This window comes from Maniola hyperantus, chromosome 10 (assembly GCF_902806685.2).
Source record: "Maniola hyperantus chromosome 10, iAphHyp1.2, whole genome shotgun sequence".
Taxonomy (NCBI): domain Eukaryota; kingdom Metazoa; phylum Arthropoda; class Insecta; order Lepidoptera; family Nymphalidae; genus Maniola; species Maniola hyperantus.
The window spans coordinates 7,964,944-7,981,613 of record NC_048545.1 but is presented as its reverse complement, the minus strand read 5'-3'; the positions used below and the strand labels follow the sequence as shown (position 1 = coordinate 7,981,613).

At 36.0% G+C, this 16,670-nt stretch overlaps 2 protein-coding genes across 25 annotated transcripts in view; one reads left to right on the top strand and one right to left on the bottom strand.

Annotated features, from left to right (window-relative positions):
* scrib (scribble planar cell polarity protein) overlaps positions 1-3,849 on the bottom strand; it is a 117,736-nt gene extending 113,887 nt beyond the window's left edge. For all 24 annotated transcript variants that reach the window (XM_069501612.1, XM_069501615.1, XM_069501619.1 and 21 more), the window contains exons 1-2: positions 3,534-3,849; positions 1,566-1,683 (exon numbers count right to left, since the gene is read on the bottom strand). In XM_069501612.1, coding sequence (XP_069357713.1) covers positions 1,566-1,683; positions 3,534-3,692 — 277 coding nt within the window. In that variant the 5' untranslated portion in view covers positions 3,693-3,849. The remainder of the gene's footprint in view (positions 1-1,565; positions 1,684-3,533) is intronic.
* A 2,594-nt stretch (positions 3,850-6,443) lies between these two features.
* Positions 6,444-14,552, top strand: LOC117985781 (pyrroline-5-carboxylate reductase 3-like). Its single transcript, XM_034972577.2, has 5 exons — positions 6,444-6,664; positions 8,231-8,484; positions 9,802-10,023; positions 12,193-12,404; positions 12,950-14,552. Exons 1-5 carry the CDS (start codon positions 6,592-6,594, stop codon positions 13,011-13,013), a joined length of 825 nt encoding a protein of 274 aa, XP_034828468.1. The 5' UTR covers positions 6,444-6,591; the 3' UTR covers positions 13,014-14,552.
* Positions 14,553-16,670: the final 2,118 nt, after the last annotated feature.

Genomic DNA, 16,670 nt, shown 5'->3' with positions numbered 1-16,670 from the left:
TTTTTTATTACCCATTATAGAATACAATTTTAACAAAAATAAAATAGGTACACTTATACCTGGTAAGTATATTATATACTTTATAGTTTTACAAAAAACCTTCAGTACAATTTAACTTTTTCACATGATTAAAGTATCTACTTGGCTGTTATATATTACCGTGGTTATGTTAAGTTAAGAAAAGCGACAGTTACATAATTAGTAAAGTTCTTAATTCAGTAATAAGAAAGTTACTTTGATTGGATAAAAAAAGATGTTATAAGGACTTTAACTGCTTTTTATAAACTTTACTACTTTTTGTACGAAATTCCAAATTTTTATATATTAAGTTCATTAAGAATTCGAAGCCTAAGCTGCATTCACAAAAAACTCAAGGAGACCCCTTAGATAAATAATTAAAGATACCTTCAAACTTTATAAAGGTACACAGTTTACAGAGAGAATTGTACCGTATTTATATGGGTGTTGCCAATTAAAAGCTCTAATAGGAAGCAGGGCCGCGTGTTGTGAGCGCCTTGAATGAACGTAAGAATTAAAATCCACTAGAGTCCGCGACAGGTTGAGATGGCAATCGGGGTATGAGGCGGGGGACGAGGTCGAGATAGCGATCGGGGAGCTAACGCCCCGCACACCCGCACCGCCGCCGCGCTAACCCGGTGCGGGCGAGTACAAGTAGCGTACTATACTATGAGGTGGGACGCAATGGAAAATGTAATTTTCAATCTTTAAGAGAATTAAAAGATCTCAAAAATTCAAGATCAATTAAAGTTACTTACGTAATTTGATTTTATTTTATAATGCCAGATTATGAATTACCTCTAAGCATTATTTGTATTTTAAAAAAAATTGTTTATATTCACACCCTATCAAAGTACAATTAGGCCGAATGTGAACGAATTTAAGAATCTCACATTTTTTTTAATGTCCGCTTCACATGAAATGCCCCAAAACAAACCGCTCTTTTATAAATAAACGTTCGAGGAAATGAAACCGTAAAAGTGGAAATTCATTTGAAGCGTACGCTGTGAAATTAACGTATTTTTTTTTCTAAAGGTGAACTACTTCGGATGTTTGAGTATTTATTAAATTTAAGTACTTCCTAATGTATTGAAATTATTTAAAGTAGGCAGATAAAGAGTCTATAGAGAATCTCTATAGTAAATACCTAATTGATATTCAAACAATGTTGTAAAATTGTAAAGTATTGTTACATTAACCCTAGTTATCATAAGATGGATTGTGATTTGTGATATATTATAGTTATCGTATTTACGAGAAACTGGTAGGCATCAGTATTCAGTAGGTATAGTACGCGACAGGTTGAGTTGACAATCAGGGAGGGACAGCCGGGACAGTGCGGACGAACGCGGGTGACGTGCGGGTGTTCGGGGCGTCCCCCCACCTCATACCTCGATTACTATCTCGACCTGTTGGGAACTATAGACATTTATGACATTGACATTTATTGTTTTAAAAAATCTGACTTACTAGCCTCACAACTGGCAGTAAAGTAGGTATTGCATATTTTTGTGAAATAAATGAAAAAATCAATAAAGAAGACTCACCATTTCGTGAAACATCTAGTTCAACTAAGTTTTCAAAATTCTGTATATCTGGCGGGAGCTTGTGAATTTCATTATCACTAAGCCCTAAACGCCTCAGTCGGTGAAGTCTGAAGAAATTCTGAAACAATAAAGGTAATTATTTAAAGGACCCCGGATGGGTTCAAAACTAGTCGGGCTAACGCTAACTAAACACGTGAGTACAGCCGGGACAGATGTTATTTAGAATGGTAATTATTGTTATCATTCAGTAATTAATAACATTATATGCTCTCTTGGTACTTTATTCATGTAAGCTACAATTATTGGTGTCATGTCAAAAGGTTTCCAAACATCAACTTGTGCAGTAGGTGATAATATATCCATTCACAAATTTAGTTTCTTGTTAAAAGGCTGATCTTGTAGCTTGTACCTATGCAGTGGATGACGTGAGAGGCTTATGAGATAACTAAAGTATAAAATAAGAGGAATATTGGCCCCGATTCTCTAGTCTCTCTCTAAACTAAATTTAGAGTATCTGCATCCTTTTCTTTTTACTAATGCTAAAAAAGGAACGGAACATGACTTTCACATTTAAAGACTCTAAATTTTAGTGCACAATACAAATTTAAACAGTAGGTTCGCGACTGCGTGCTAAAATCACGGGTTTTACCATCTAAAAATTAAATTTAGAAATGTCAAACTGCTTCTGTCCTTTTCATATTACAATAGTAAGAAGAGGGTGCGAATACTCTAAAATTAGGTTGTGCTTAGAATTGGTGCCAATGTATTCTATTTTCCATCTAATTCTCTCTCAGGCCAAATCCAATATATGTTTTGGTCTCTTTTCAGTTTAGTTTTTTGTTAAATCCAGTTTTAAATCACAACAGTTCTAAAGAAGTTTTCACTTCAAAAATATTAAACGATGCAAACAGATTGTTATGGTAACTCAAGTATATCAATTAGAAAATACAAATGAACCAAACATCACAAAAATGGAGATACACCATGTCATTTCTTATATATTATGTGTTGTTACCCTTAATCTTTGAAAAAAGCAACAACAAAGTTTTTTAGCTGGTTCTGCTTGGTAGGAAAGGCATACGGAACCAGTGGTAGATGCATTTGATGATTTAAAAATACTTGTAAAAGTTTATTTGAATATATTTCTATTCTGTTCTATTCTATTCAAAAACAGACTTCATGGCAGAACACAAACTTCATGATCAAATCAAGTTCAGGTTAGAATTTTATTGAATCATTATAAAAACATAAATACTGTTTTGAGACAATCATCATGATCAACTTATTGCCGGATTGACGGCTCACTTCTGAGCTCGGGTCTCCTCTCTGAATAAGAAGGGTTTGGCCATCTCTACCACATTGGCCAAGTGTGGATCAACACTTGGCCACTTCACATGCCTTTGAGAAAATTAAGGAGAATCCTCAAGCATGCAGGTCCTCATAAGAATGTTTTCTTTTATCATTAAAGCAAATAATATTTAATTGCTTAAAACGCCACATAACTCGGAAAAGTTAGCTAAGCCACCTCTAACTTTTGAGAGTAATGTGTGTTTTAGGCAACCCAGAATCAAACCCCCGGCCTCCCAAATAGGAAGTGCATGTGTTAACTACTAGGCTATCACGACTTATATTTGAATTAATAATAATACAATTATCAATAAACTTAATTCTAGTCACAACTACGCACTAAGGTGTTTCCACTGAAGTGAGTTCAGCAGAGAGTATCATCAACAGTTAAGACTAATCGGATTATCGAGATGATTTGACCAACTTATAACATCATCAAACCAAGTACCTACTTGGTATCATGTGGTATTATGAAAAGCAGCACTGGAGGATTTTTAAAGGGAAGTTTACACAACAAAAAGTTTATAACAAAAATTAGTCAGGGCTTATGCTATTTACACTCAGCGATAAGGTGAACGCCCACGTTTGTGAAACATAAAAACAAACGACAACATAACTTGCCTTAGGTAAATCTCGTATATGGTTTGCATCTAAAAAAAGTTCCTCCAAACTCCTCGAATATCGCAAAATGTCTTCAGGTACTGTTGGCAACGAGCAATGCCGCTTGTCTACACATTCCACTTGGCGATTACATTTGAACAAAGGTATACATCGAAACATGTTGGACACTACACTTTAATCGAACTATTAATTAGTAAATCACTGTCACGACACATAATTGAGCACTTCACCATTTGTAACACTACTTTGCACTACTTCAGCATTTTAAAACTGATCAACAAAAAACGTAGGTAGTGATTTACTTTTTCTTTGTGATCAACATCACAGAGTACATTATATATACTGCCTGGCGATTGTCTAAAACCTGCATCAATCATTATTACAATCTCAATTGTTCTGATTGGCTGAATTTGTGCGATTCTTGTTGCAACAATGCATTGTGGCCAATAGTGAGCGAGCATTAACCAATCAGACATGATGGCGATCGTGACATTGTAGCTGTCAAACAACCGCGGTAGGGCCACTGGTATAGAGTCGTCAGCTAATCTTTCGTAGTGGCGCCATCTGTTTCTAATTGCAGTAACTATTGTATGTAATTTATTTTTAATTTTTTCCGGCCTTGGATACTAGTTTTTTAAGGTCAACTATACGTATAACAGGTATAACACATGTGCAGGTTTGATTCATATATTATTTTTATAGGTAGTGACTTCAAAGAAAATACGAATCAAAAATTATAATCCCGCTTAGGTACACGTCGCAATATGGCAGAAATTCAGTCTTATTCTTAGTTCGGCCGCATTATTTATTATTTTATACATTGAAAGAAGTACTTTCAGTACTAAAAGTTGAGGTAATAAAACAAAACCCGTAATTTATTATTTAAAACAAAATTTTTCTTTTTTTCTTTACACATAATTTTTGTACTGCATTCTCTATAGGTATTAGGTTATGTTGAATTTAGCATGAATTTATAAGTGAATATCCCAGCAGTACACTTGAATGGATGGATCACGGATGCAGTAACACTGCGTAAACAAAAATGTGGCACAAACATGGATGTCAAGGTTACTATACAAGGTTGCTATAGTACCCTTATTATAAATGCGAAAGTGTGTTTGTTTGTTGGTTTGTCCTCCAATCAAGTCGCAACGTGCAACGGATTGACGTGATTTTTTGCATGGGTATACTATAGACTATACATATAGTCTATGGGTATATGTATAGATATAGACCTAGAGAGTGAAATAGGCTACTTTTTATCCCGGAAAATCAAAGAATTACCTCAGTGTTTTTAAAAACCTAATTCCACGCGGATGAAGTCGCGGGCTTCAGCTAGTAGCATAGGAGTAATAGTGTCCTGTGGCTAGTAGCACCTAGTAGTAAATAAAACTTTTTGAGTCGTAGAGATCTTCTTCTTCTTCTTAATTTGCTTTATGGGAAGTCGTAGAGATACCAGACTACAGTGCGACAAGGCTCTCTTGCCACTTGATTGACATTGACAGGGGGGCGCTATTGGAGAACAAAGGCTTAGAATATTCAAACAAGAACAAAGGGGACACTTGACGGCACCGTTAGTTCCGATTTCGCCACGCGCCAAGAGAGCCTTGTCGCACCGTAATTTATTTTTTGATAAAACGCCATCTAGTTCTAATTGCACAAACTAAAATTATGGAGACTTTTTATATTTAACAACATTAGTTCTATCTGTTAAGACCCTGATCAACATTCGACGAAAGCCACAGACCACGAAACGCAAACCATAATCTATGACGCCAACTAAAACTAAAGCGACAACGACAACAGTGCTGCCAGGTTTCTCGAGTCGAAATAATTTTCGTTTCCTATGTACAATCGTCACGGGTAACATTGTAAGCTTGACAGACTTTTTGTGATTCGATATGGAGTCAATGGTATGGAGGATTCGATATGGAGTGCGTGCAACGCGATTATGTCGCAGTGCGATTATATTGGAGGTAGGTAGTAGCTACCTACCAAGTAAAGACTTTTTGAACTCAAGGATCCAACTCCTCAGCCTTAATGCTGTAAGGAATTGCATTCTTAAATCATGGAGATACCATGGGATTTTTAAAGAATCTTGGCGTTTCAATGTTTTTACGAAATTCGGTACCGAGATATCTTGCACCACGGGGACGGGCTACTACAGATAGGTTACTTTTTGTCCTGGAAAATCAAAAGTTCCCACGGGATTTTTAAAAACCCAAATCCACGCGGGCGAAGCCGCGGGCATCAGCTAGTTTAAAATAAAATAATTTCGTTTCATTTTAGTATTTGGAATATTTGCATATAATATGGTGTTACCTGAGGTGTTACCAGAAGAACAAAAGTGACGCCCTCATTTAATTTCAGCTCTTTTCGGTCGATCTTTTCTAATGTTACCCATGATAACTTTTAAAAACTGTAGTAACGCCATTGATGTAGCCTTTTGAACAAAATTAGTTAAATTCTATTCAAATAATGAATCAGCGTGATCAGTACCTAAACCTGCATCAATCATTATTGTGCGATTCTTGTTGCAACAATGCATTGTAGGCAATAGTGAGCGAGCGTCAACCAATCAGAGGTGATTGCGATCGTGACAGTGTAGCTGTCATTCTACCGCAATCGCGCAGCAGTTTATCGTATTCTACTTTTACTAGAACTTCTTTATCTTATTATTTTTGGTATTTTTGTTGTTGTTTGTTTTAGTTCAGTGACTTTTTGTTGCGTCACACTGCGCAAGAAGCTAAATATCTTAAAGTATTCAATGTATTGATTACTCTGTGGCTTTAGTGTTTATCTCTTTGACTTTTGTCTGTGGTTTTATAATTATGTTTTGTTTTTTTATTTCTGGTCGGTGGTTCATATCTTTTATTTCTGGTCGGTGGTTCATATGTTCATATCACAGAGTACTTTTTACATAGTTCATATCTTAGATGAATGATTAGGTACCTATTTTCTTGTATTTCATTTGTAACATGAATAAATATATAACATAACAGTTCTTTGACTAACTAAATATTTATATAAAATAGTAAAAAAATCTGTTAGTTTTAAAATGGCATTCAATTTAGGATTTATTGGTGGCGGGAATATGTCTACAGCAATCGCCAAAGGAATATTAAAAAATGGTAAAAATATTAAGCTTCACAATTATTATTTGACCTTTTGGAACGTTTTATTCTATATTATTTTTAATGTGTTTTACGCAAGTTCTACGTTACATCGTTGGTTGTACTATTTTTAGGGTTCCGTACCTCAAAAGGTAAAACAGAACCCCTATAGGATCACTTTGTTGTCTGTCTGCCTGTCAAGAAACCTACAGGGTACTTCCCGTTGACCTAGAATCATGAAATTTGGTAGGTAGGTAGGTCTTATAGCTGGTATTACGGGAAAAATCTGAAAACCGTGAATTTGTGGTTACATTACACAAAAAAAATTAAATTGTGGTCATAAACTAATAATTAGTATTTTCATTTTCCGTAGTAAGATAACTATTATTAGTGTATTATTATTATATATATATTATATTATATTATTGTATATTATTAGTGTATTAATAATATGTATTTTATATTCTTATTATATGGTTTAGTTTATTTACTATTGGTATTTAGGTTTATTTTACACCACCTCCCATTGTCCATTTGTTCGTTTTTTCCCTAGCGTTAAGGTTGTCTGGAAGAGATCGCTATTTAGCGATAAGACCGCCTTTTTGTACCTACTTATTAAGATTTCTTTTTGTAACCTGTCATTTGTGTTTCTGTGGTGCAATAAAGTATATACATACATACATACATACTATATCAAGTGGGGTATCATATGAAAGCTCTTCACTTTTTCATTCTAAAATAGATTTTTATTTATTTTTATGCATCATAGTTTTTGAATTATCGTGCAAAATGTCGAAAAAATACGACTGTAGTACGGAACCCTCATTGCGCGAGCCTGACTCGCACTTGGCCGGTTTTTTACTAAGTATAAATATAATTGACGTATTATTTATTATACCATCGATGGTGTGTACCAACTACCAGTATACCTACTATCATTACTAGATGAAGATCATGCTTGCGCCTTCGTCTACGTAGGTTTAGGTTTTTTAAAAATCCTGTGGGAAATCTTGGATTTTCCAATATAAAAATAGCCTATAACCATCCCTGGGATGCAAGCTAACTCTACCAAATCTTGGCAAAATCAGTTAAACAGATGAGCCATGAAAGGCTAGCAGCCAGTCACACTTTGTTTTTCGCATTTATAATATTAGTATGGGTAAGAACTTCACCTATAAGATCACTCTGGTGGATTAAAATAATAATAGGTGATGCCAGCAACTTCATGTGGATGTAGGTTTTTTAAAAAGTTCATGGAAATCTGCTGAGCCCAGCTGAGATCTGCTGCTCGATTGCGGTAGAATGACAAGTACAAATACTATGTCATGATCGCGATCACCTCTGATTGGTTGACGCTCGCTCACTATTGGCTACAATGCATTGCAACAAGAATCGCACAAATTCGGCCAATCAGAACAATTGAGATTATAATAATGATTGATGCAGGTTTTATGAAATAGAACTACAGTTCTTGTACAATGAGCAGTTAAATACCTTGTGTTCAGATAGGACTACTTGTTTTGTGCACACTTTTGTAGGTACTTAATTTTCTGTTACATTTTTACATTGTATCTATATTTCTAGAAAACCACCCACCATCAAAACTTTGGGTAGCAGGACCTCGGTTAAATAACCTACAACACTGGAAAGACTGGGGTGCCAACGTGACAACTAACAGTGGTGAACTAATTATACAATGTGATGTTGTATTTATTGGTGTAAAACCTGGTGTTTTAAATGAAGTCATAACTGACTGTTTGCAGACAGTCAAGCCAACTTCAAAAAAAGTATTATTTATTTCAATGTTAGCAGGAATTACTATAGAACAATTGCACAAGGTAAGTTAGGCACACCATATTATAATATATATATATATATATATATATATATATATATATATATATATATATATATATATAATATACCTAATATACAGTGATCACAAAATAAGTAGTCCAATCTGAAGAAAACCATAGAGCGCACTTTGACTTTGATATGAATGGCATAAATCTGTCTTGTTTTAACAGTGTCTTATGTCTGAGCGAAGTCAAAGTGTGCTCTATAGATTTCAGCCTAAGAGCACAAGCCAAGCTGAGATATGTTTTGTACCATGTGGAGACATATTTGTACCGATTGTTTTCAGATTGAACTACTTGTGTTGTGTGCACTCAGTGTGTAGTCAAATAAAACAATTGAGATGCATAGTTAAGCATGTCACAGCACTGCAATGACCACCACGAGTGCTCTGTCAATAGCAGAGAAGATAATCTAATTATGTATGATATCTAATCTAAATATAGAAAAGGAAAAGGTGACTGACTGACTGACTGATCTATCAACGCACAGCTCAAACTTCTAGACGGATCGAGCTGAAATTTGGAATGCAGATGGCTATTATGATGTAGGCATCCGCTAAGAAAGGATTTTTAAAAATTCAACCCCTAAGTGGGAAGATCGGGATTTGAAATTTGTGCAGTCCACGCGGATGAAGTCGCGAGCATAAGCTAGTTATGTATAAATTCCTTCCTTGCTTACAGAGAACAGTGGTTTAAAGCACTATGTTCTGATTACTATTTTTAATTTTCTTAAATAGAATTTAAATAATTTTCCAAATTAAATTCTATAAAGCCTATTATTGTTTGCAGTAAATTCTTCTGACATTTATTTTCCTTATAGGTATCTTTACTTTTTACTAGTGGTTGCTAGACTTCTTTTGTCCGTGGAACCACATGGGTAGATATATATGGGATCCTGATTTTTTTTCTAGCATAGCTATGAAATGTAAAGCACCTTGACTGTCAATTTGTAGAAGTGACATGATCATTAATTGACAATAACAACTATACATAAATAATTATACAACCAACAAATACATGTACAACTTCTAAACCAATATTATAAATGCGAGTCTGTCTGTCTGCTAGCTTTTCACGGCCTATCAATTTAACCGAATTTGGTGAAATTTTGTACAGAGATAGCTTGCATTCCGGAGGTGAGCATCGGCTACTTTACATCCTGGAAAATCAAAAGTTTCTTCAGGATTTATAAACATTCTAACTCCACGTGGACAAAGTCGCGGGCATCATCTATTTGATGCAGAAATAGCTTGATTCCATAAATGGATAGAGGCTACTTTTATCCTTTTATACTTTCAGGCTCTAAATCAATTGTCCATAGAATCAAGTGTGATTCGTATACTGCCCAATACACCAATGGCAGTAGGAGCTGGATCGTGCTTATATTCAGTAGACAATCAGATAACTCAGGATCAGTGCACGTTACTAGAAAACTTATTGCAAGGGTGTGGAGTTGTTGAAAAAATTCCTGAAAATCTCATGAACCATCTTGGCGCCCTCACAGGGTGTGGCCCTGCCTTTGTAAGTATTGGAGTTTTTATACAATTGATGAATTTCTTAATCCTTCAGCAAATATTATGCATGAAACCAACATAATTGTCCAAATCCAAGGGTCCTAAAAGCTGTCATACAATATACAAATTAGAGGTGTCAAAAAATAATGTACCTAATAAATTTATTAAATATATAAATGTATTCAAGATATTCGTTTTTAGATTAAAACAAAATTGAATACAATATATAATAAGTAGTGAAAATTTGAGAAAATCCTTCCTAAAAAATAACTCAGGCGTTCGATCTTTGATACGCCGCGCGCGGCGCGACCGAGCGACGATATTAGAATAAAATATATTAGGTAGGTACAGCTGAATACAAATATCGTCGCGATTCGACGGTGAATAATTATTACATCGAATTTTCGTATTGGCCTGTTACATGTTGACTGTGATGATACGAGTATGCGGCTAGTATTTTTATCATTTTGTTTGTTTCGTAATAAATTTTGAATGCAGTTTTATTTATTTGTGAACTTGAGTGTCGATAAATATTTAATGCGAATAATTGTAATGTAGATTAGGCAAAATAATGTAGATTAGGTACATTTTTGTGTTGTGATAGATTTGTGTCGCGCGTTAATAATACCTATTATAGTAGATTTGTTCTTTTTGGAAATACTTGCGTCATTTTATAAATCGTATGAGAAAATGTTTTTCAAAGTGTAGGTATTATCATACATTTAAGTATTATAGGTAATAGGTTAGGTACGTGAAGTGGTATTGTTCTTTTTAGAAATCATCATCATCATTTTATAATTCGTATGATAATAAATATGTAGAAATGTATGATAATAAATATAGTAGTTACCTACTAAAAATATTTTTTTATAGGTAACTAGGTAAACTTACCTACCTATTGTATTGTAGGTATCTACTTGACATTGCTTTATCGTTCTACTTGTTTTTATTTTTACATACATAGGTAGGTACTAGGTACTGTATTCCGCGACAGGTTGAGATGGCAATCGGGGTATGAGGCGGGGGCTTGGACGATCTAACCTAGGTTAGATCGTCCAAGGGCGGGGGTGACACCCCGCACACCCGCACGTCACCCTCGCTCGCCCGCACTGGGTTAGCACAGGGGCCGTGCGGGTGTGCGGGGCATTCCCTCCCCGATTGCCATTTCGACCTGTCGCGAAGGTATGGATTGGGTACCTATTAAGAGTAAAATTTAAAATTTAAATCAATCGAGTTAAATACAAGCTATACCCTAGTTCTTGACCTTATTGACGGTTATGAGAAAGTTGTTTTTTGTCATATTCTTGTTCAGTAGGTATCATTCATAGATTGTTAAAATGTTGTTCCCTATGTCAATAAGGCCGGAAATCGCTTGCACCCATTTATCTGCTTGCGCCTCATGGTGAAATCGGTGCAAACAAATCTTGACCTTATTGACGGTTATGAGAAAGTTGTTTTTTGTCATATTCTTGCTCAGTATAATTCATAGATTGCTAAAATGCTGTTTTCTGACGTATGTCAATAAGGTCGAAAATCGATTGCACCCATTTTTCTGCTTGCGCCTCACGGTTCAAGCAATTTTTTTTTTGTAACAAAATAATGTAACGTTAATAATTATTAAATATTTGTCTGTAACACGTGATAATATTGTGATACACACATGAACCTGTATTTGACACCTCTAATACAAATGTCAACTGCTGTTGATAATACCTTAATTTAATCATGTAAGACTAGCTGATGCCTGCAACATCGTATGCGTGGATTTAGGTTTTTAAAAATCCCGTGGGAACTCTTTAATTTTCCGGGATAAAAAGTACCCTATGTCCCTTTCCAGGTCTTAAACTATACCCATGCAAAAAATCACGTCGATCCGTTGCTCTGTTGCGACGTGATTGAAGGACAAACCAACAAATCAACAAACAAACACACTTTCACATTTATAATAGGGGTAGTTATAATGCCGATGCTTATGCAATAATCGGCCAGTTTTGAGGCTTCAAAAGTCAAATAAAGAACTCTAAAAATGCATGGCTATGAAACGCCCACTGAGATTTTTGTCTTTATCATTTGTATGGGATTACGTAACAGAGAGAGCTTTTCCGCGGATAGTGTAGTTTTTATATTTTCATGACAATATCTTGTTACAATCCAAACTTAATAAAAAAAATTGCAGATGTACATGGTAATAGACGCTCTAGCCGATGGGGCAGTCAAGCTTGGAGTACCTCGCGCGATGGCTATAAGGCACGCTGCTCAGATGGTGGCCGGCAGCGGGCAGATGGTGCTGCAGAGTGGCAAGCATCCAGGTGTATTGAAGGATGAGGTGTGCTCGCCTGGGGGATGCACTATTTGTGGTGTTGCTGCTCTGGAGAATGGGAAGTTGAGGTACATATAATAAATAATGGTGTGGTGTAGTTGTGACAGCTATGGCTAGAGGTGGGTCATAGTCAGATGGTGTTGCAGAGTGGAAAGTATCCAGGTGTATTGAAGGATGAGGTGTGCACTATTTGTGGTGTTGCGTTACGTTCCAGGTAGAACACTGGATGTGACTATAGTTACTAGAGTACGCAACAGATCGAGATGGTAATCGAGGAGGGAACGCCACGCACACCCGCATAGCCCCCGCGCTAACCCAGTGCGGGTGAGCGTGGGTGACGTGCGGGTGTGCAGAGCGTTCCCCCGCCTATTGCCATCTCAACCTATCGCGGTTTCTTTAATTGATGCATCCTGACCGTAAGTATTTTATAAAAAGCGTTAATGGTTTCGCTCCCAAGGGCTCAAGTTCGTGCTAAAGACGGCACATGCAGACAGATCAAAAGTGAAAAAGTCTGAGCAAAGTCAAAGTGCGCTCAATAAATCTCAGCCTTAGAGTGGTGAACGTAACAGTGTTGCCAACATCATACCAATATGTATTTACTTCTCTTTTTCAGAGCCACATTGATCAACGCTCTCGATGCTGCTTCAGATAAAGCTAAAGAAATGGGAAACAAGTAAATATTTCACATTCACCACATTTTATTTTGTTATTAGATAGCATTTTAGTTTTAAGTTAAAAACACGAAGTTTCGAAACATTTGTACCTGTCAAGACATTGATTAATTACTTATCTGTAAAATTATTGTTTTGAAATCTTGCCTAAAAGGTTTGCTTGTGTTTTTTAGCGTTCTTTCATAAATAAGGACGGACGCACAGGAAACAGTTATAAGTCCCGCAAATTGCTAATGCACGTGGCTGCCATTTTAGTCACGTCAGCACTAGACTGAAGTGTTGAGCTGATATTTCGGCTGACGTCAAAATGACGTCATTTCGATGTTAGTGAGACATGGTTCTAGCGTAATAGCAATTTGCGGGATATAAACTGTAAATTATTATTAGAATAATTTGGAACATAACTTGGGTTAAACACTAAAATTTATGCACGTGGAGATTACGGAAGTCTAATTAAAAATAATGTGTAACTTATTTTATCATTATTATATAAAAGGGTACACTGAGGTTATCATTGTCTATTACTAATTTGCTGTCTGTGAAAATATTATATTCGTTATACCAAGGCGAATTTTTACGTTGCTATGCTATACGCCGATTTGATTGTAATTACGAATATGATATTTTAGAGACAGTAAATTAATAAAGGATAGTATAGATAGTAATAAAAATTAAAATAGATTATGTAATATTATTTTTATTCAGACTTTCGTATATTTTTACCCGACTACGGCAAAGCCAAAAGGAAGGGTTATGATTTTAGCAGTCTATGTATGCATGTATGTTTGTATCTATGTGTGTTCCACTGTAGCGGCTAAACCAATTTTGATCAATAAGATGTCTATTGATTTGTTGTAATGCTCTATATTTTATAGGAACAAAATCGATCTGACAGATCTTACATCCAAAAAAGTGGGGGTTTTAAATTTTTTTCTGTTATTGTATCGAGTGGGAATGAAAGACAAAAAAATACTGAGTTCATAAAAATATAGCATACCTACTATTAAAATATACCAAGCGACAGAAAGCCAATGTTACTATAATATTTCGTAGTCGGATTTTTAGTTTTCAACTTCATCTTGTTAGGTGCTTACTCAAATTTTTGTGTGGAACCTCCTTTCGACATGACATTAAGATATTCCTATTTTTACCCGACTACGGCAAAGCAAAACGGAAGGGTTATGATTTTAGCAGTCTGGGCGTTTGTACACTCATCTGTAATCGGTTCGTATTCGTGTTTTTCTGTAGGCAAAAAAACGGTATGTGTATGTTTAATAATGATATTACTTATTTTGTGGCACGACATATACCTAGATGTCTCTACGTCGTCGTGTCTATAAAATCGATATGGAGTGTATTAAACGAAAATAGATTAATTTTAGTTGCAAGCATGTTGATGGTTGCAAGTCAAGTCTCTCTTTCTCGAATATTTTGGAAATTTCTGTTTTTATAATAATTACCTATTTACTTAATTTTTTTTTAATAATCTTTTACTTATGTTGTTAGGTCTAACAGCCGTACTCAGAGTCGCTTAATCGTTACTTAAGTTTAGTTAAAACGAGACAGCTATATCTCTCACATAAGTCTGTTTCGTTTTAACTCAATCTTAAGTAACGATTAGCGACTCTGAGTACGGCGGTAAGCTCAGTAACTATGTTATTGTATGAACTATTTCTTTTGTTAGATATACCTAGTTAATGTTTGTTAAATTTAGTTTTTATTGGTACTTTTGCTCTCAAATAGGTATTCTGTTTCTATATTATGTACTAAGTATTTTTATTTAAGTAAATTATTTATTATTTCTTTTGCGTAATAATTCAGAGTTCAATTTACTTACATGTTAGAAGTCAAAACACGCATAAGGTAGGGTTGCGTTGTCATGCTGGTTGCTAAAACATGACGGTCATTATTTCGTAAACGGTAGTTTATTCGAAAAATTGTTTAAAAACTTAAAAATGATTTTCAAATGCTTCCTTGAGGCGGTAAACAAAGTTTTTATTAGCATGACTACAGAATCATTATTTATTCATGTTCTGACTTCTGACACGCACTTGACCAGTATTTTTAATTTAGTCGGGAATTACTACTACTACTAGGGAATCGGGAAGTGGGTGGATAAGGAAGGCGGAGAGCGTAGCTAGGGTAGATCCATACTCCGTATGCCGACCTTTTAGCTTGACAGGTCCCAAAGGTCAGACCTTTGGGGCCTGTCAAGCTGAAGCAAAATAATCATAATCATTTATTTTGCTTGAATATGGTACAATACGTTTTATGAAAGTCCTTTCGTAGCTTTCGCCTTTGGATTTCACTAGCTAAGATCTTATTTATGTAAAATGTTAAACAATTCTGTATTAATTTAATACCTCATTTCTATTTTATGTTTTCTGTGTGTTTCCGTTTCTATTTTTTCATTCCTTTCGTAATTTTTTTATATTTAATTTTTTACGCGGTCATGCTATGCTCTTACCTATAGTCCAAAGTCCAACACAGTATTGTGTTGTTGTGAGTTGTGACACGACAATTGCAGTCATCCATATTGTAAAGACACACCTGTAAGTTTTAGTCACGTAAGTAACTTACATAATTAACTTACGACTTTACTAATCTAAACACTCTTATTTACCTTAGTGAATTAGTTGTCAATCAATTACGTAAGCTACTTACGTAAGTAAAACTTACAGGTGTAATCGGGCCTAATATTAAATTTGTAGAATATGAAGACGTGTACATTCGTTTGTTGTGGGCTGTGCGCTCTGGCGAGTTTCGCTCGAGGCGCGCTCCGATTGGTCGATTATTGTAGGTATTATGCGACGAAGCGCAACATATCACAACACAATAATAAAGGTTCGTACGCACCTGAGCGGCGCGGCGCGGCGCTTCAGTCCGACTGCAGAACGCGTCACCTCAGGCCGCTCGACGGTGCCTACCGCACTACAACTTCAGTACGCGGCACCTCGCGTCACTTGCGCGTCACTTTTATACCCGTTCGCGTACGAGCGCGAAGCGCCGTGCCGCGCCGCTGGGTATGTCGCACTAGCGTCACTGCACTGCGCGTCGCTTCGCTGCGCTTCAAAATATTCTCTCCAGCCGTGCCGCGCGGCAACGCGCGGTGAAGCGCCGCGCCGCGCCGCTCTAGTGCGATATGCGCCATACAAAATGATAGAAATGATATTTTGAAGCTCTGTGCCGCGACGTGAAGCTCACTGAAGCGCCGCGCCGCGCCGCTCAGGTGCGTACGAACCTTAAGCCTGTCTACACTTTCAAGTACTCATATTATTTTTATTTTATTACGCAATAATGTTTTATATTATTAATTACCGTGTTATGTGTAGATATATTGTTATCACTTCATGACAACATACTATAATTCTCTCTATGTGAAATAAAAAAAACATAATATAATGTTGTACATTGGCACAGTTTAAGTATTATTTATTTACTTACGTACTCATAATTTTAATTAAACAATTTTATCTGAAAAAGTAAATAGGTATTGTTGAACTATCTCAATTGTATTGTTGACTCTTATTTTTTATAGGTATAGTTCGCGGTAGGTTGGCAATAGGAGTGGGGACGCCCCGCACATCCGTACAGCTCCCGGGCTATCCCGGTGCGGGATAACGCGGGTGTGCGGAGCGTTCCCCCACCTCATACCCCGATTGC

What these genes read in the sequence shown, in the direction of transcription:
- LOC117985781 (XM_034972577.2), top strand. Translation starts at nt 6,592, where the DNA reads ATGGCATTCAATTTAGGATTTATTGGTGGCGGGAATATGTCTACAGCA. An exon ending in CAGGGTGTGGCCCTGCCTTT is followed by an intron (nt 10,024 to 12,192) that starts GTAAGTATTGGA and finishes AAAAAATTGCAG; the next exon opens with ATGTACATGGTAATAGACGC. An exon ending in CTGGAGAATGGGAAGTTGAG is followed by an intron (nt 12,405 to 12,949) that starts GTACATATAATA and finishes TCTCTTTTTCAG; the next exon opens with AGCCACATTGATCAACGCTC.